The 20,781-nt window shown below is 39.4% G+C and overlaps 1 protein-coding gene and 1 pseudogene across 3 annotated transcripts in view; one reads left to right on the forward strand and one right to left on the reverse strand.

Annotated features, from left to right (window-relative positions):
• LOC103696264 (ycf49-like protein) overlaps positions 1–16,901 on the reverse strand; it is a 38,500-nt gene extending 21,599 nt beyond the window's left edge. For 2 of the 3 annotated variants that reach the window (XM_039117934.1, XM_008777825.3), the window contains exons 1-2: positions 16,550–16,900; positions 16,356–16,434 (exon numbers count right to left, since the gene is read on the reverse strand). In XM_039117934.1, the coding sequence (XP_038973862.1) occupies positions 16,356–16,434; positions 16,550–16,854 (384 nt within the window). In that variant the 5' untranslated portion in view covers positions 16,855–16,900. Of the gene's footprint in view, positions 1–16,355; positions 16,435–16,549 lie in introns of all 3 variants that reach the window. The other variant, XM_039117935.1, reaches the window with a different exon arrangement.
• Positions 16,877–18,545, forward strand: LOC103696265 (annotated as a pseudogene).
• Positions 18,546–20,781: the final 2,236 nt, after the last annotated feature.

Below are 20,781 nucleotides of genomic sequence, written 5' to 3' on the forward strand. Positions count from 1 at the left end.
ACCGGTCCGGTCCGGTCCGGTACGTACCGGCTGGTACCGGTCCCGTACCGGCTGGTACGCGGTGGTTTCAAAAACCACAGTGCGCGGCGCTGTGGTTCTAAAAAAAAAAAAAAATCGTACCGGTGCGAACCGGCCGGTTCGCACCGGTACGAGATGCGTACCGGCCGGTACGGGCCCGATCCGGCCGGTACGCACCCGTACCGGCCGGTTCGGATAAAAAACCGGAAAATACCGATTTTTTATCCGTTCCGGTACCGGTCCACGGCCGGACCGGTACGGCATTCCATGGCTGGAACCGTTCAGAACTAGTGCGAACTGGCCGGTGTTCGCACTGGTTCGGGTTTAGGCCAACTTGTCTCTCTTTTTTTTTCCATGTTGAGTTGGGAAGGCCTAAGAACCCAGCTCTTCCGTTGAGTGTTCTTCAATCCCCCCAGCCAAAAGCGAGATGATTCAAGACGATTCAAAGAGGATCCAACCCAAAATAAGGTATGTTTTCCCTCCCCCACCTCATTTCTTTCTTTTGTTTTTTCTTCAAAGCCAAAAAATGCCTCGAAATTTTCAAAATAAGGCTAGATCATGCTAAAATTTTTAATTTTGGCATAATTAAATGATATATTGTAGATCTATGAATGATCTACACAATCCCACTAAAATTTTTAATTTTTGAATTATATGTAATTTTTAAAATTAAAACATATATTTTTGGATTAAAATTTAAAATATAAAATAAAATTCAAAAAATGATTCTAAAATCAAAAGCTTATTTAGGAGCATGCAAGCTACTCTTCAGATAAATTTGGTGTTCATTTATTTAAGTTTGACACGATCATACGCATAGTGGCTTAAGCCTAAATTTAAAAAAAAATTTGAGAAATAAGTAGCTTTTGATGCATGCCCACAGGCTTAGAAAAATATGTGTAGCATCCATGGTAGAGTTCTACATGAATCTTAGCTCAAATTAATTTTCTGAAATATTTATATTTAAAAAAAATTAAAATTTTAAAAAATAATTAAAAATATATAATTAATACAAAAAAATTAAGAACGTATTACATAATTCAGAAATATTTTCTGAAGTAGAAAACATATTTTTAAATTTAAAAAGTATTTTAAAATATATAAATAAATTAAAAAATATAAAAAATTAGTACTATGTATTTGATAAGTCAGAAGTATTTTCTAAAGTAGAAAATATTTTTTTAATCGTAAAAATTTTGCTATATCTAAATAATTAATAAATTGGCATGCTTGATCAACCTGAAGAAATAGAACCATCAAGAAAAAAAAGCCATAATATGACATTGCTTGGGATCATGGGCAAAGGCTCTTGGGTTGGCACCACTGAAAGTAAAACTGGTGCAGCATAGAGCTCAGAAGATGAAGGATAATCAGGTTGAAACAACCGGCACCTAGCTAATGGTTATTTGAAAGTATCTATGTACCAGAAATGTCCATAGGAGATCTGGTAACTGATGAAGAAACACTTCGCTGATTTCAAAACAGCGAAGGAGAGGGTTTCCAAGAAGAAAGCAAAGGTGAAATGCCAAGTGGTAGAGCCACCTTTCTATCACTCTAAGGAATCAGAGAAGGCGTCAGCTCCATATGATAAGGCACATATCCATGTTGTCATTTAGGCGAGCCTGGATGATCAGTGGCAGTAGGATGAGGTAGCCAGGCATAAGGTTTAATTTAGGCCCTAACACTACGAGTCGAGCTCCGATCCTTCGACCAGCAAGATAAATCCAGAGTTCAGGAGAACCTCCTCAGTTAGAAAGGTCGTCAGTAAAGACGGTGGCCATATTACATCAATGTTAGGAGCTTTTGATAGCAAAAATCCTTACAAGACAAAATCACAACAAATCCAAAAAAATAAACGATAAATCACATCTATATTTGTAAGGGTTAGCTTTTAGATATGTTGTTGAGTACGAGCCATTCGAAGAACTTATTAACAAGAATCTAAAATTCATCTTCACATTAGAATTGTGAAACTAATTTTTAAGAAATATTTAAAATTGTGGAAAAAAGTTTGTCTAAGAAAAATATGCGACAAGACATCTACAAGCCCACTTGGAACTTATGTGGGAATAAGACAAGGGTGTAAAACAAGTATTCAATATGACACTTACGTTATTAGTGTTGTTAAGGGATAACCTAGTGCTTATGACATGATGCATCAAAAAGGCACTTATCTACTTTTCATAATATTGGGTTTAAAATTATATTATGTGTATTCTAACCATCCACTATCATTTTTTCCATGCTAATGCATTGGACTGTAAACTGTTACACTACGTTATATTTCCTTAAATAGTACATCGCAAATTGCGCAGCATGCAAAAGTCTTCTTTGATGCCGAACAACAGGTAAGAAGGAGAAAGAGAGAAGAGGGAGAAAAGAGGAAGAAGAGAGGGAGAGAACTAGGCTTCGCGCCTAGCCCTTGCTCAAGGTTTCACACCAAGGCAAAGAAAGGAATCAAATTTTCATTCATAGCATACCCTAAACGGTGTACGGTCCAACATATTTATAAGATCCAGAAAATGCATAAAGATCCCTAAAAAGAAATTAATCTCACAAAGACCCTTAAAGATAACAAAATACCAAAATAAGCCCTAAAGACTATCAAATAACAAAAAACCCTAATAAGCCTAAATAAAATAAAATTACTCCAATTATAATTAAACTAGCTGAACCATCCTCCTGCAGCAACTGTAGACCCGAGTGACGGGCGATCTCGCACTGGTGTCCATACCAGCTCCCCCGGGTGGGAAAAAGTCAACCTCAACGAGCGCGGCACGATGTAGCTCTGATAGTACTCCAAGAGGTCTGGGTCAATCATCCTGAAGTTTCTTGTGCATGATCCAAGTAGAGTCGGACTCTGGTCACCCTCGCCAACGAACCAAGAAGCGTTGGATGCCTCCGTCACAAGTAAAAATAGTTTGATCATCTAAAATAGCATCAATGTGCTCTTTTTGTGCTCGGTGGAGAGGTAAAGGAATCGAAGCTGGTAAGGGATCAGTAATAGGAGAATCATCGGGCTCAGGAGAGGGTTCAGCAAAAGGGTCATCAAGGATTGTTGGTGGGCTCTTGTAAGCAACCAAATCTTTAACATTAAAAGTTGGGCTAATACTAAAATCAAATGGGAGGTGAATAACATAGGCGTTAGTGCCAACCCTGTACAACACCATGAATGGCCCAGCACTACGAGACTGCAATTTCTTAATGGTTCCTGAGGATTAGTGGAAGTGCCCCGATCGTTAGAGCGCCTCACAAACATGGACTTGAAGACCTGCTCATAGTTCTACACGAATGTATATGCTTGGTCTAAAGTGGATACCTCTCGGAGGACAAGTTTCTTCCTAAGTTCATCATTGAGACCTCTACGAAACCGGCTCAGGACCATCCTTTTATCCTCAATAATATTACATCACATTATGTATTCATCAAATTAAGCAATGTAGTCAGTAGCTGATCAGGTGCCTTGTCTCAAATTGTTCCATCAATCAAGGAGGTTATCTCGGTAGCTAAGGGGCAAGTTTTTTTTTTAGTTTTTTCTTTCATTTCTATCCAGTTAGTTATGGCAGGTTGACGTCTCCTAGCCAGGAGTTGTTTAGTGTTCTGCCAAAAAAGCTTAGCTCGACCATAAGCTTCATTCTGGCAAATCGGACCTTCTTTTCTTTAAACAAATTATACCACTCAAAGAAGTGGTCCATTTTGTGTAACCAGTCTGAAAAGACCTTTAGGTCAAAGATATCATCAAAGATGAGGGCTTCAACCTGAATGCCTTTCATCACATCTTCATCATGGTCACGAGGCTCTCTAGGTTCTACATTGTGGCGATAACCCCTATCGACATTAAGGACTGGACCCGGTCCTTTGTGACGAGGGTAGGTTGGTGGACGGCCTGGAAAAGGATTAGTGTCAAAGTGGCCCTGTCGAACAGATCCTAGGTGGTCTAGAGTTTCATCTTCAATCTCTGAGCCTTCCAAATGGGAGGCACTACTTTTTTTGGATCCCATAATCCGTTGAAGGAAAGCCTTAACTGAGTCTAATCGGATGTGGGCCTAAGTGGACACTGTGGTCAAGTCTTGGACAGCTTTTAGCAAGGCTTCGATGTTACGATCTATGGCAAGGTGGGATTCTAACTGGGAGACAACACAACCACTACAAAGGTACATATAATGAGTGTGCAAAGTTGTGTGTGGCCCTACAATGCTAAGACAGTGGTGGTTCCTATGCAGACCTAATGCATGAAAGTGATGCCTAGAGTGCAATGTATAAGCTTAATATAAACAGAAAGCTAATTCGTAGCAAGTGAAATCAAGCAGGAAATCACGTAATAAGTGCACGCAAGAATTGCAGTCAAATAGTGTCAGTCTTCCGTATGTTGCTGGGTAGCACGGAGCCTCGAAGAACTCCCAAAGATTAGGCAGCCCTATAGTTAATGGCGAAAATAGGCCACTACAAGGGTTTCTCAGGTTATTTGGGGTGTATGTATTGAATTCACAATAAAATAAGTCAACCGAGCACACAAGAGTTCATCGATGCTGAATTTAGACAAGCAAATAGTTTTTCCAATAAGAGAAGAGACCTGACCTGGATTGGGGTGACGATCAAAGGCACGGTCGCAGCAAGTAGGCTCGTCAGATGGCTCAAATCGGGCCTGATCACAGCAACTCGGTGGGCCTGGTCAAATCGGGTCTGATCATAGCAACTCGGCGATGGCGACCCATTTGAATAAAGAGAGGGGGGCCTAGTGGGTCGCGGGTCAGAGGGGGGGAAGGAAGGCCTGATGAGCCGCGGGTCAGAAGAAGGGGCGATGGGTGTTCGGTATAGTGGTGCTAAAAGGGTTTCAATGCTGAAACCCTTAAGGAGATGAAGAGAGGGGGAATGAGTGGCGAGCATCGACAGGGAGTGTCGTCGAGGTTCGAGATCGTGAGGGGATTGAGGGAGGTGCAGTCATAGGCGGCAACGGGGCGGAGACGGAAGCGGGAAGATGAAGGCGAAGCTCAAGGAAGGGAGGGAGGGGTGTGTTAGGGTTTGGAGAAGATGGGACCGAGGAGGCAGCCTCACGACGGCGCGATGTCCCCTCATGTTCGGACAGCAAAGCTTGGGCGGGGTGCTTGACGGCGGAGTTCGGCGGCGGGAACCCGACAGCAGGGGGAGAGAAATGGTTGGGGGGACGAACGCTGGTGGGGCTCGAGCGGCAGCAAAGGTAGAGGAAGCGGCAAGCGAGGGCGGAAGGCGGCGAGGGCCGAGCGGCAAGGCGACGGTGGTCGCGGACGAAGATGAACAAATTTGTTTTTCATTTTTTAAACTCAAATCCGATAGGATTCGGGTTATCGGGCACGACCCGCTCCGATAACCCGTTACGAGTCCGTCACGTGCGTGACTTAAGGGTCATGTGTGCCTTTTTTTTTTCTTCTTTTGAACCGAGTGGATTCGGGTTAACGGGCGCGACTGCTCCGTTAATCCGCTACGTACCTGCTAGGTCATCTCCTTTGCGGGTTGTTGCTGATGGTTATGTCATCTTCCGCGGCGATCGGTGCGTGAGGCGCGGCGGCGGAGAGGGGTGGCGGTGCTCCTCTTCCAAATCTGGCCACGGGCAAAGGTGACAGGGACACGGCTGGGGCCGAGCGCGTCCTCCTTGCTCAGGCACGGCCATGGTTGGCTGGTGGCTCGAGGTCTCCTCCGTCAGATTGTGGGGCACGTGGTTGAAGCTCTCGACGGCGGACCTCGCGATGGCATTGGGGGTGTCAGACAAGAAGATGGGGAGGTTGGAATAGGGGTTGTCCATTGAAAGGATTTCTCATTTTTTTTGTTGTTTCCCCCCGCGTGAAGCTTGAACCCCACGAGACAGCCACAGCCCACAGTAGCCCAAGAATCAACTTCTGGAAAGAAGGAACCCACGGACAGGGACGGCACGGGAAGGAAGGGGCTTCTTTCCGTAACATGCTCTGATACTAATGCTAGTGTCGAACAATAGAAAAGAAGAAAGAGGAGAGAAGAGAAAGAAGATAGGGGGAGAACTAGGCTTCACGCCTAGCCTTTGCTCATGGTTTCACACCAAGGCAAAAGAAGGAATCAAATTTTCATTCATAGCATACTCTAAACGGTGTACGGTCCAACATATTTATACGACCTAAAAAATGCAAAAAGATCCCTAAAAAGAAACTAATCTCACAAAGACCCTCAAAGATAACAAAATACCAAAATAAGCCCTAAAGGCTATCAAATAACAAAATACCCTAATAAGCCCAAATAAAATAAAATCACTCCAACCACAATGTCCACACCATCCTTCTTATTGTAGGTTACATTTTTCTGGTGTTAATTCTTAATCTTTTGCGCAAAACAACACCTAAGTTCCTTATTTAGGACTTTACAACAGTTTAAATTTAATTTCAAAAAAAAAGATATGTCTCCCCATGCCCACATCTGCCAGAGAAATTGTCTGGATGCCATAGACGCCAAGCACTAGCATGGCATGGCATGTTGAGCTAGGGCTAGGTTGGCATGGTACTAGTGTGACACTTAAATTCTTGTTTATAACAATAGCTAAGATCATATTCCACCTCTAAAAGTTTCATAAAGCTAAGCAAGGATTCATACATAACATTTTTCTCTTTTGTATATTTCTAACTAATTTTGACCACTAAGGCCCTGTTTGGGGGAGTTGTTGGCAGTAAAGCTGTTGGAAGTAGAGCTGTTACAAAAAGCTGTTTGCTGTTTAGTAACTATATTTTTAAAGTGTTGTGGCACTTTAACATATGTTTGGTAAACAAACTGAAAAAGTACTTTTATATGAAAAATTACCATAAAGGATATTGCATAGTATTATACAATAGAGCATAATAAAACATAACATATATTAATACATAATATACGATATAGTATAATATTATTGTAATATAAAATATTATTATTATAATATAGTAATATGACATTGCATAGCATAGCATAATGGTAATATAATTATTAGAGTAAATTAATTTTCTATAATATAACATAATATTAAATTATTTAATATAACATATTAATATATTATGATATAACGTAACATATATTATATTTATAGTATAATACAATAATAAAGATATAAAATATTATAATTATTAGTACTAATTAATTTCTCATAATATAACATAATATTAAATTATTTAAAATAACATATTAATGTATTATGATATAAATATTTATTCATTGAAATGTATTTATTTATTATCTTATTTATTTATTCATTCATTCATTCATTTATATAAATATTTATTTATGCATTTATTTATTAATTTATTCTTTTCTTTTCTTTTCTTTTCTTTTCTTTTATTTTCTTTTCTTCTCTTTTTTTCTTTCCATTTCTTCTTTTTTTCCTTTTCTTTTTCTTTTCTTTTTTTCTTCTCTTCTTCTCCTTCCTCTCCCCCCTTCTCCGTTCTTCTCCTCCCGCGCGGTCGGCAGCATTGGAAGGAGGCCAAGCCGCCGCGGCCGCGGGAGGGGGCTGGGCCATGGCCGGCGGCGCCTGCGGCAGTCTCGGCAGCCGCGGTTGTCCCCCTGGGAAGGGTTCTCCTCCCGCGTGGCTGACGGCTCCAAAGGGGGTGCGGCACTGCGGCGGCGGGGCAGAGGGAGGGGGAGGGAGGGGCTGCGGCGGCGGGGGAGAGGGAGGGGTTGAGGCGCTGCAGTGGGGGGGGGGTGGGGGGCGTGGTGGGAGAGGAACAGGCGGTGAGATGAGATTTTGGGGAGAAAATTTATTTTTAAAATGGAGGTATTTTGGTCAAAAATAGAGCTTCCCGACAAAGTTGAAAACAACATTTTCGGAAAGCTCTAAATTAGAGCTTCTCCCCAAAAGCTGTTTTCAGCTTCCCGCAAAAGCTGAAATAGCTTTCTAAAAATTTTACCAAACACTTTTTTATCTAAAAGTACTTTTGGAGGGCCAGAAAGTGCTTTTTGGCTTTCCAAAAGCTCCCCCAAACAGGGCCTAAATCTATTCATCTCAAAAAATTCATCTTCGTTATGAATGAAAATAACTTGTGAATAAACATGCAAATGATATAGAATCTCCAAAGTCATCACTGTAGGTAGGCATAGGTTAAATCTCATGAACTCGCAACAAAATTTGATACAAATGGTTACAATGTTATAAACCAATACTTCATGTACACATAATGTTTGATCTTTATTTAGTATCGCCAAGACCAGCTATTGATGTTCCACACGATTCTCATTTCTAGGAGTCTGATGTGAATATGACTAACATCCTACCAAGCGTTCCACCATTCATATCAACATCAAAAAAGCACTTGAAGTACTAAGAAACTAGCAAGAGTCACGAGCCATCAACAATCCCACTATCTTGAAGAAATCCTTCAATTCATCACTAAGTCAATTTTTGATCTTTTGAAACCACCATACAGATTAATAATAGAATACATTAGCTCCACTAGACATATCTAACATATCATCTAAATATGGAATGGAAAATTTGTTTCTAATAGCTATTTTTTTAATCACCTCGCTGTCAAGAAATATTCACCATGTATCAATCACATGAAATTATAGACTTCTCTACAACTTAATAATCCATGAATCCACCTTATAAAAGACTCAACATGCCTCTTTGGGGCCATAAGTTGGTAAAGAAATTCAGGATGGGAATCACATGGAAGACCATCTAAAATGAGATCAAGCAATGACAGGTCTAAACTCTTCGAAAACAGATCCAACATTACAAAAAAAAGGCATCCTAGTGCACAAAGCTCTTACCATCGTGGTGTCTAGGGAGGGTCAGATGTATGCAGCCTTAGCCCTATATACTAAGAGGCTATTTTCATGTTTCAAACCTGTAACACATATATTACAATAAAGCAACTTTCTCATCGTGCCAAGGCCCACCCACTTCGATATTATGCATATATAAACCTCACAACCACTCCATTCCTTCAAAATGGCGTATGAACCATTACTATATCTCTTGACACTTCCATAGATTGTAGAATGATTAAACATGTTTCAGCTCCCTTTAGGATTTGAAAGTACATTCTATCAAATGTCCCATCAATAGACGGCAAGTCTCTTGGAACATGATTAAACCTCATCTCACAAAATTATGCAATCTAACATAAAAGTTCAGATGATGAACCTTACCTTTTAGGAGTGGGTTTGAGAGTAAATCCAACTATGGGTGTAGAGATGTGGAGATCTAAAACAAAATAAGGAATACAAAACAAATATAATAAGGAAGGGCTTAGTAGCGAGTGTGGGATCAAGCTTCCAAAGAGATTCTAAATTGGACATCTTGTGTAGTTTCTGCCTACTAACTGGTGAAGGGGAGCTGGAGAGGGAAGGGGAGAGGAAGAAGGAAAGAGAGGAAAAGAGAGAGGGAGGGAGGGAGAGAGAAGGAGAGGGAGGGAGGGAGCAAGAGAGAGGAGGAGGGAGGAGGAGAGAAAGAGGCCAAGAGAGGGAGAGGGCTTTAGAGCCCCCTCTCCTCCAGTCTTCACATAACAAAAGAGAGGTAGAGAGAGGGAGAGGGCTTTGGAGCCCCCTCTCCGCCAGTCTTGACATAACAAAAGAGAGGTAGAGAGGGAGAGGGAGAGGGAGAAAGGGAGGGAGAGGCTAAAAGAGGGAAAATGAGAGGGAGAGGGCTTTCAAGCTCCCTCTCCTCCAACCCTTCACTTAAAAAAAAAAATCAAAAGAAAAGGGTCAGGGCCTCTATGTTGTTTCGACATAGGGGCTCCACCTCTGTTACGCCGCGGCCAGAGGAGAGGAGGCTTGAAAGCCCTCTCCCTCTCCCTCTCTCAGGCTCCCTCCCTCTCCCTCTTTTCCTCCTTCTCCCTCCCTCCCTCTCTCTCTTCCTATCTTTCCTCCTCCCTCTCTTCTTCCCTCATCGGTGTGTCGAACTAAAGGGCGGAACCATGCCGATCCACCTCTGGCACAGCTCGATACACTCTGAACCAAATGAATCGGGATGGTACTGTTAATCATGCTCTCTATATCATTAGTAGAAAAATTTGTATAGAGAAATTGAGCGTGACTTAAACTACTACCAAGAAAATCCTAATAAAAAGGAAATTCTACACCATGACAATTGACATGTATCGAGATGCATCATAAAAATCAAGCATACTTCCAAGAAAAAAATCTAGTATATTGATGCCCATAACAATGTAAGATACATTCTATCTAAATATGATACCCTACCCTGCTTGTTATCCTTTCACACGACTTGCTTCTCACAAAATTTTTTTGCCTCTTCGCAAGGTGTTTCAAACATCATTAAGTTCCTAAAAAAAAAAAATTCTCTACTCTCCATTCCCTTCCCTTCTAAGAAATGTGTTTACACCATATCTCAACAATATAGCTGGCAGTCAGAGACAAGCGCAATGTGAATGAGGTTTGATAAAATTAGAGCAAGAATCATGCGACTCTTACTAAGACTGGATGGAGTACAGTTATGAAATCACACATGGACAAGGACATAGGCCGAATGGATAGAATTCCATCATGAGGTGGAAAACTAGGCTGAATGATTAAGTCTTGAGTCATTGTATGGCAGAAGACCGAGGTAATCGTACCGGACTTAGATTTCCAAAAATAAAAGATAGTATTGTATATCGAGTAAAGGGAGACGACCAACACAAGCTATGTCAAAATAAGTTAAAGATCGATGAGGCATGGCTATCAGTCTGGAAGTTACAACATGATCGTGCTTGCGTAGATGCGTTCTAAAAAACAATTGGCAGCAATTAACAAAACCACTAGGAGTTGAGACCACATATGAAAAGCAACTGTCAAAGTGGACAGTTATAAGGATTATTTCTTTTTATATATTAGTATAAATAAGTCAAATTATTCTCCATAAAAGACCTTTCAACAATCAACCTGATCAATTTATCTTCATCTTTACCTTTACATTATTTGTTTTATCCTAGGAGTAAACGTAACTTAGCTTTCTATCATAGTCTAATGCTACATCCCAACCGTAGCCTAGTGTTACATCCTTCTACCGTAGCCCAGTGCTACACAACCTCCCCCCCGCGTCTATTTTCATTACCTTCGAACAATGATGTGATAGTGACAAAAGTCCTTGAAGGTTAAGGCACTTGAATCCACGCAACTCTCTATCCTCCATTCAACCCATACCTTTTCGGCTAGTCCAACATCGGCAGCATCCTCGTGCACACATCTAGACCTCACCCAATCAAACTTAATAGGCAGCCCTCTACCTCTACAAACCAAGCTCCTCGGAGATCCCAAGTTCCTTGGCTCATCTAGGATGGGACGGAAAAGATGGCAATAAGTTTGTGGCATACCTAGTGGGACACTGTATAGTCATCATCACATTGTCTCCGACCGAACGCTACATAGTCATCGTCATGCTCTTTCCAGTAGGACAATTGCATGATGCCATCATACTACTGTCATGGAAATTCAAGAAAGCAACTGCAGAGAAAGCGGCTACTATAGTAGGACTATTTTTGGAGCGCTATGCAACATCATCAGCTCTCACAATAGGACAATTTAAAAAACTTGTTTGCATAGTTGAAAGCTAATTCATGAAGCCACGGTACGTTTTAATGAGTCCTAGGTGACGACAGTCGAGTCCATCCTTGTGAGGGGCGAATTTACTTATCAGCTAGCTTGTGAAAGTATTACGATGCATGAAAAACCAGAGTTGGAGATTTCGGCTCATCAAAAGACAACCTAATATACCATAAAAACCTCGAAATCTGATAATCGAGGTATAACAGAAGTCATGCCGACTGAGTTGCAGAAGACCAAACCATCAAGAGATATTTCGGTCAGTGCCTAGCTGAAAATAGAGTATCGCTCATGGAGAAGTTCAAAAAAACGCCGGTGAAGTTCGGCAAACCTTGTCGACATTAGTTCATGATCATTTGCTCAAAAGTAAAGGAAAAAAATTAGTAGCCTCATGATATCGGCTATGAGCATCACAAGAACTGAAGGACAATCTTATCAAAGGAAGCTTTTGAAAGTTTTCTATGTGATAGGTATCCTATATGTCAGGAGGCAACATGACAACATAATAGCCGATTCGGCATGGTAGCAAATGTCACAAATGATCAAAGACCCTCATACGAATTATGGATAGTACAAGTCCCAATGCTACATGAAAAACTGCTGGAAGATCGAATAAGTGACGAATCTGATCTGAAAACGGAATAAATAACATATATATATATATATATATTATTTAGTTAAGAATTTCCCCAAAGTTTCTGCCAATAGGCCAATACAGATCATAATATTATATTAAATCCCATAGAAGTTTTGGCCAATAAGCCAACATAGTTTGTAAAATGAATTTTATTCTTCATGCCTTTCACAACTTCTCGGTACGAAAGGAAGGCTTAGTAGAATCAAAAGAGATACAAGTGAATTGCTCAAAGCTGATACTTCAATAAAAGAGCAACCCTCAGTAAGCGGATCAAAGCTATAATTGCGAGGCTTTTATTCTGCAAGTATCAAGGAGGCAATAACAGACATCCCATCTGTCTAATGATCCTCGGCCAATGAGATATGGGAGAAGTTTAATAGAATTAGAGCGGGTGAGAATCATATGACTCTTGTTAAGACTGGATAGAGTTTGATTGTGAATCACACATGGATGGATATCCATATTGAACAAAAAGAATTTGGTCATAAGATAGGAAACTATGCCAAAAAAATAAGTCTTGAGTCATTGTTTGGCAGAAAACAAACTGGTCTCAGACTTCAGGAATAGAAGACTGTATTATAGGTCGAGTAAGGGGCAACAGCTAGCACAAGCTATGTCAGAATAAATCAAAGACCGATAAAGCATGACTATTGATCCTGCAATTACAAAATGATCATGCTTATGTACATGAAGGAAGATAGTTGACAGCAGTTACCAGAACCACCAGGAGTAACGATCAAACATAAGAAACAACCATCAAAGTGGGCAGTTATAATGTTTAAAGGCAGATACTATGTATTAGTATAAATAAGTAGAATTGTACTCTGTAGAGATCCTTCGACAATCAATTCAATCAGTTTATCTTTATCTTTACCTTTATCTTATTTATTATAAATGTAGACGTAACTTAGTTTCTACTATAGTTCAGCACCATATTCATACCATAGCCCAGTGCTACACACTTCTAACGTAGCCCAATGCTACATCCCCCATCCATTTTCATCTCCTTCAAATTGTGGTATAACGATGGCGAAAGTTCTTAAAGATCAAGATGCCTAGACCCATTCTCTACTCTCTATCATTCATTCGACTTGCACCTTTCCAGCTAGCCCAACGTCGATGGTATGCCGGCATACATATCCAAAGCCCGTCCAATCAAGCTTGATAGGCTATCCTCTATCTCGACAAACCAAGCTTCCCAAGGATCTCGTGTTTCTTAGCCTGCTTGAAATGGGATACGAAAGGTGCCAACAACAGGTTAGTTGTAATCTCATTTCTTTTCTCTCATACATTGGGTGGATTTCACAATCTTCTTTCAAAATAAATAAATAAATCAAAATAAAATAAAAAACAAGTTTTCTTGATTTATATTGTTCTTTATGTCCCAATTCATTAAAATGATATTTTCTATAAAAAAATGATTCCCTTTACTTCCATCCAAGTCCTCCAAGGCAATGGTTTGAACCAGCTGACCTAGCCCAAACTATTGCAATGGGTGGCTCATGGGTTATTCGTTCGACCCCTGGTCAAAGTAGGCTAACCCATTTAGGTCTTTATTTATTCAGCCCTTTCCAAAAGCTCCACACATCCTCTTCTCCCAAAAGCTTAACTCACCCAATTCCCTGACCTTCCACCATTATTCACCAATTTAATCCCTAATCTTTCTGGAGCCTCATCTTCGGCCTAACCTCCCAACTTTATTCACTAATTTAAGCCTTCAATTTAGTTAGTGCAGTGTTATACCCTTACTACCTCAATTTAAGGAAAGAAAAGGAAGAAAATTAGGAGGAAGAATATGCTACTTCATGGTAGGTTAGCAAAGGTGTTGGCCATGGCAACCATAGGAGAAGGCAAAGGGAAGTAAAGCATAGAATGAATAGGATCGATCCTTCCTTTTTCTCTCTTGAATCTTCTTGTAAAAACAGTAAAGTCGATATTTCAAATGAATGTTTAGAAAATTCAGATCTGAGTACATCCTAACCAGTAAAGGTCTGCAAGTGATAGGTCAGGCAAGTCAAACCTGGTCGATTAGCCTAACTCTCAAAACATTGATCCATGGTGATTTTCAACCTCTTTGTGAAGATTCAACATGATAACGTGAATCCTCTTTCCTAATAGGGAACCTTGGAGATAGCACAAAGTAAGTAGATAAGATGTCTTTAGCTTAAAATTTGCCCCCGAATCTTTTTCCCTTTTTCCGGTATCATAACAGCCATAACTTGAGATTTTGTACTCTATTTTGACTAAATTATGAATGCTTTTGAAATTTTTTAACAAGATATATCAACTTGATGTGTTGGATGCACTAAACAGACTCATCTTGACCAAGTTCACCTTGACCTGAAGGTACAATGATGGAATTAATGGGAAACATGTCATCGTTTTTTTCTTTTTTGGTCTTTGGTTTAGTCTATGGTTTAGAACTAATATGATTAAATCAATGGTTATATTGAGTCATGGTTTCTTAGTGCTTACATTTGGGCCTATATGTAGGGGTAAAGATAATTTACAATTTCTGCTTTCCCTTCACGCAGTTTTGTCATCTGTTTCATTTGTCTTATTAATACTTAAAACCAATTTTTCATCAGAATTTCTGCATAGATATGATATTTATTTTTTTATTTGAGCTGATATTACCTGTTATGAGATTAATTTCAAAATGCACGAAATTGCAGAATTGATCATCATCACCAATATATGCATCAACCTTTGGCCAAAATGGTGCATGACCAAATCCTATCAATTGCTTCACTATCAGTTATCCTTCATCTGTGCCACTTCTGAGTATGTTTTATGTTTCTCCTACATCAACCAACCTCTAACTCAACATCATATCTCTGCATAAGCAGCCCTGTCATACTCTAACATTCTTAAAGTGTACAAGTAGAGCTGATCTGATGAGTGTTCTCATTAATTTTCCCTTTTCTTCTCCACATAACAGACCAAAGAGTAGTTTTAGTACTTGTACCATGCTTAACTTCTCCTTAAGTGATCCTGAACTATCTACGGAATTGTATGATAAAACCAAACTGGTGGGGCACAATTTACTTCTGGAATGCTTGGATCAATCCTTTCTATATTGCTTCTGTATTTCATTAAAGCATTATAGTCTGTCCAATTAAATTCATCCCTTCTCTAATGAGTCCAACAGCACAAAGATGATAATAAAACAAAAATTAAACTTCCTTATTCGTATTTTGTAGGTAGAATGAAAATAAAAGCATAGAAGTGCTTTTCCTTTTCATAAGCCATTGGCATGAAAGTACCCACCCCTCTTCAGCAAATACTATCCGCAAGATGCAAAGTTCATGAGCATAACATGTTTGGAGACCCACCATCTTCCTTGGTTTTAATTCATCCTTCTAAATGATCCCAACTTTGAATCTGTCAGTTATGGCAAATCACATTTCTAAGTTTGTCTATATAGATCAAGTTAGGTAAAAATGGTTTCTGCCCATAACGGCCTATGAAGGTTCAGCACCGAGAATAAATTGTCCACCACTAATAACATACAACCCCTAACAAAAATCAGATCATTTGCAAGAAAAGAACCTAGTGCTATATACCATCGAATTTTGTTAATTAAGGTCAATTTAACGGTCAAGATGGTGAGGCTGACCATTTGTCTATTGTTCATCTTCATAAAGAGGGTTGTGAATGACTACAAGTGGAGATCATGTATCACTTAGAACTAATAGATACATAGCAAGGAACAACCACTGATGGACTCAAGGTTAGAGGCAAAGTACTTCAAAATCTTTCGACATAGGATTTTCAATAAAACTTTTGGGTGGTCTAAGCTCCGTTTTACTTCCAAAAAAAAAAACATGGAAGAAAAGAAAGAAAATCTTTTGGCATGATGGTCATAGACAAACTTTGGCTAGAAGTAGAAGTCTGTTGGAGAGGAGTCTCCAGTGATCATACCATTCTTTAAATGGAATATTAACAGGAAAAGCCAAATTGAAATTTCTAAATAGTTGGATATGTCAAGGGGGTGGATTCAATTAACAGAACAAGTGAGGTTTATCTGTACTATGCACCGGCAAAAAAAAAAAAAAAACTTTTGCAAATAACTAACAACTAATCATCTCACAAAGACGATAAGATCCAAGTCCCTTATCGAATACTATCTAATTCTCAGAAACGAAGTAACAAAAAATAAAGCAAGGTCGAATCTTTCGCTTACCATCCCCCAGGAGAGACCTTTCCAAGTTCCGAAACCGGATTTCTCCCCATATTCCCAAACCAACGCCATGGCCGTGATCCTTCCACAAAGAGAACAAGTAAATATTATATAAACCATACCAAAGAGACAAAAAAGAGAGGGATGGAAGGGGAATCGGAATGGCGAAGGGAGTGGGAATGGAGGAGGTGAGTTACCATTCGATGACGCTGGACACGTGTATGACCCAGGTGGGCAGGGAAAGCGCGTTCGCGGGCTCCTGTAGCACAGTGAGAGCCACCGGAGGGCCGAAAGGGAGAGCTTGGGCGGAGGCGGCGAGGGCGAGGCCGGCGCCGCTGGCCAGCAGGGCTGCCGAGGCCAACCTCCGGCCGCTCGGCGGCTTCGGTAAGGACCGCTGTGAAGGCGAAGGCGAACGCGAGAGACGAGGACGAGGAGAAGAGAGATGGGCGAAGATGAGACCCACAGGGTGGGAGAAGCACGCTGCCGCTGCCTCTGTCGCCATAGATTGCGGGGGAGATTGGAAAATGAAGCATCGGGGCTTACTACATTTTAGCCATGAGCGAGGTAAAAAAATAGTCACGTCACAAATTCTAAATTTTGTTTTAGAAGTTTTTAATTTTTTCCATGTACTTCAATTTAGTATAATCAATTTATCAAACTTTTAAAAAAAATTAATTCAGATTTTGATTGTGAATTTCATTTGATTGCCATGATGATGGTCACGCGCCGTTACGTGCCATCGAAAAGTTACCAATATATTTTTCTCGTGATTTACATGCAAAAAATTTTGAAGACTACCTTCTTTTCTTAATTAGGGTTTCATTTCCCAATTTCATCAATCCTTTCTGGCCTGCGACTGGAGACCAGCCATAGCCATGAGGGAGTCAGAAGAGTGAGAGATAAGAGAGAGACAATAAGGCGAAGTGGAAGATATTGATGAAGATAAGAATGAAGGAGATGAAGAAAAAGAAGATTAAAGAGGTCTTGTATGATTGGTCTTTGGTCAACAAGCAAAAACCAATTGGGATGAGAAAGCCTAGAGGGATCACTAAGGAAGAGGATGGTGTTTTTTACAAGAGTCTAACTAGTGATTGGGAGAAGCACTTGGATACAAAGCACTTTTCTATGGAGGGCTAGCTGGAGTTCAAGGTCATCCATTTTATGCCTAGAAGGGCTCATTTTTACCTCTTTGACATGAGAAAGAAGCCCAATAACATCAAGCTTTATTTTCATTATGTTTTCATCATGGACAACTGTGAGGAATGGATTCCTTAGTATTTGGGTTATGTTAAGGAAATTGTGGACTCTAAGGACCCTCCCCTGATAGATGTTCTAGCAGAACAAAATCCTTAAAGTTATCCGCAAGAATTGGGTCAAGAAGTGCATCGAATTGTTCTTAGAGATTGCTGAAAACAAGGATGATTGCAACAAATTCGATGAGGACCTCAAGCTTTTCATAGATGAGGACTCTTAAAGTAGGATAAAGTTTGCAGAGTTGCTAGGGTACCACTCCACCAAGAGCAGTGATGATATGACCAACCTTAAGGTCAATGTTACGAGGATGATGGAAGGCTAGAATGATATTTATTGCTTCACTAATGAGAGCAGAAAGGCTGTTGAGAACTCCCCATTCATAGGAGAGGCTGAAGAAGAAGGGTTATGAGGTCCTTTTCATGGTTGCTACAATTGATGAGTATGTTGTGGTCAACCAAGAGAGTCTGAAGGTAAGAAATTGGTCTCTACTGCAAAGGAAAGATTGAAGCTTTATGAAAGTAAGGATGAGAAGAAGAAAAAAGGGGCCCTTAAGGAGAATTTAAAAGCTTCTACAAGGTAATCAAGAAATTTTTGTTTGACAAGATGGAAAAGATTGTGGTGTCTGATCGTATGGTCGACTCTCCGTGTTGTTTGGTCACTAGTGAATATGGTCGATTTTCAAATATGGAAAGAATTGTGAAGGCATAGGCATTGAGAGACTCTAGCTTGGGAGGCTACATGTCCTCTAGGAAAATAGTGGAAATCAACCCTAAGAACCCTATGATGCAAGAGCTAAGAAAGCGAGCAGAGGCGGATAAGAAGGGAAACACCATTACTCCCACGACCATCTCTCACTGGGAAGAAGAGATTGGATTTGGATGGAAATGGAAGTCAAGACCCCAATCAAAGAGGGTGAAAACTGGAGGAAAAAGCTTTTAGCCCTTTCTACCACACAAGCAGGTCATGTGACATTATGTGACAATTTCATTATAACAGCCAGATAGAATTCACATCTAAAGGTCCGAATTGAACAATTTTGAAAATTATAAATAATATTTATATCTAAGATCGAAGAGGACTTCCAAAGCATCATTTTAGAGTGGTATGCTAGGCTACCCAATCTACTATATTGTTTGGCTCTTTATAGATATGTTTCACTTCAACATCAGTGAGGAATAACAAAAAGAAAATTATTTTTGAAGCCAACTATTACGGTTTGTAACAAAAAGAATAGTCACACTAAAACTTTTTTAGTTATTACATATGGCCAATTATCCTTGGTAGATTTTGCAAAAAAAAAATCTAATTTACAATTATTTTTGTCAAAAAAAGATAATATTTTTATAGAATGATATATATTTTTTATCGAACACCTTTGCTTGTCCTTAAAAGTAAGAGATGGATGGTACAAGTTTGATATATGTATAATCATCACATAACTTTAAACAAAAACAAATTTGAACCATTATACCCACCTCATTTGTTATGATATCAGGAAACTAACGAAACCCAATGAATCTAGAGTGTACATTGCCACTATTGAGCTCTTGACGCCCATAATTTGGCAATTTTGGCCCCAATTCCTCCACATTTTCAACTAATTTTGGCCCCAATTCCTCCACATTTTCAACTCCTAGGAGGAAAGATTGGATCTTGGAGGGGTCTTGGAGTTTTATTTGGTAAGATACACACACACACACACACACACACACACACACACACACACATATATATATATATTGAGAGAGATCATGCTAGACTTGGTTATATTCAAGTGGATCTCTACTCTATCTAGTCAAATCTAGATTGTATGATAAATGTCTTATATTGATGATCGGAGTCATTGGATGTGATTTACTACCTTAAAATTGCCTACATACCTAAAAATATATAATCTAGAGACCTCCTATCTATGCATCAAGTGGTCAAAAAGTTAGACAGTGTAAATAACATTAAATTACATATATTTTGATCATCTTGATGTAGGTTAGGGGCCTCTAAATCACATGATTTTTTATAGCATATCATATCCATGAGTTTCAATCATCAATGTAGTACCTTCATTATCCAATGTAGACCTAACCAAATCTTAGTGTATATCCACTCAAACAAAGCTAGAGGTGGAAATCGGGTAGGGTCAGGTCAGATGTAGGTCGAGTCAGAAAATTTCAAACCTAACCTATTTATTAAACAAGTCAAGATTCAAAAGTTGAATCTATCATGTTTAATAAATAACCTGACCTAGACTACTTAACTTGTTTAATAAATAGGTAACCTACTTAACCTACTAACCTATATAACATGTTGACCTATATAACCTATTTAACTTGTATAAATAATTTGTATAAAATGTTATTAACTAATAAACTAGTTAACTTGATTAACATAGACAATAATGATTCGTCGCAGCCATCTAAAACTATAAAAGTGAATATCTGCTTTATAAACAAAATTACCAGAAATGATATAAGTTCAATGGTGATTTGTGCTATTAAGAAAAGGCAAGGTTTAGGTAGCATTAAGAAGTCCCAAAATAGTACAAGACTATTATCACTAGTAACCAGATCTCTCAAGCTTACTAATAACGAAACCACTAGTAGTTAGATGTTCAAAAAATCTACTTCCATTAATTTCCAGATAGTCTATTATTTTCTTATTAATCTAGCAAAATAATCAACTACATCGATCCTAGATATTTGGAATGGGACCATGGCTTCAATCATTTCCTACCTTAATACAATCTGAAAGAGACCTGAGATACCATGCTACAGTAATAAATGCCTTCAACGGTCCTCTGTGGCTATGGTACTTGATATGTAAGCTCCATCGATGGACCCATATGGACCCAGAAATCAACACTTGCTGCTTCCCCAAGTAAATATAAATGATTCATGGGAGCTGATATCTCTTATATAAGTCAGCTGGCTTCCCAACAAAAGCACAAGAATGGATCCAAGGAAATCTAGGTCTGTACCCCACCGAGAAACCAAATACTAAACCTGGAAAAGATCATAATTGAAAAGATTATTATGAAGCTCAAATCATCACTAGACTTGAGAACAAATACAAATAGATATAGGTGATAGAATCTTACTAGCTTTATGACATCTGGCAGCATTTTTTGAAGTTGTAACATCATAAATTCAACACCTTCTTCATCAGATAGTTTATAAAG

The sequence above is a fragment of the Phoenix dactylifera genome, unplaced genomic scaffold (assembly GCF_009389715.1).
Source record: "Phoenix dactylifera cultivar Barhee BC4 unplaced genomic scaffold, palm_55x_up_171113_PBpolish2nd_filt_p 000288F, whole genome shotgun sequence".
Lineage (NCBI taxonomy): Eukaryota > Viridiplantae > Streptophyta > Magnoliopsida > Arecales > Arecaceae > Phoenix > Phoenix dactylifera.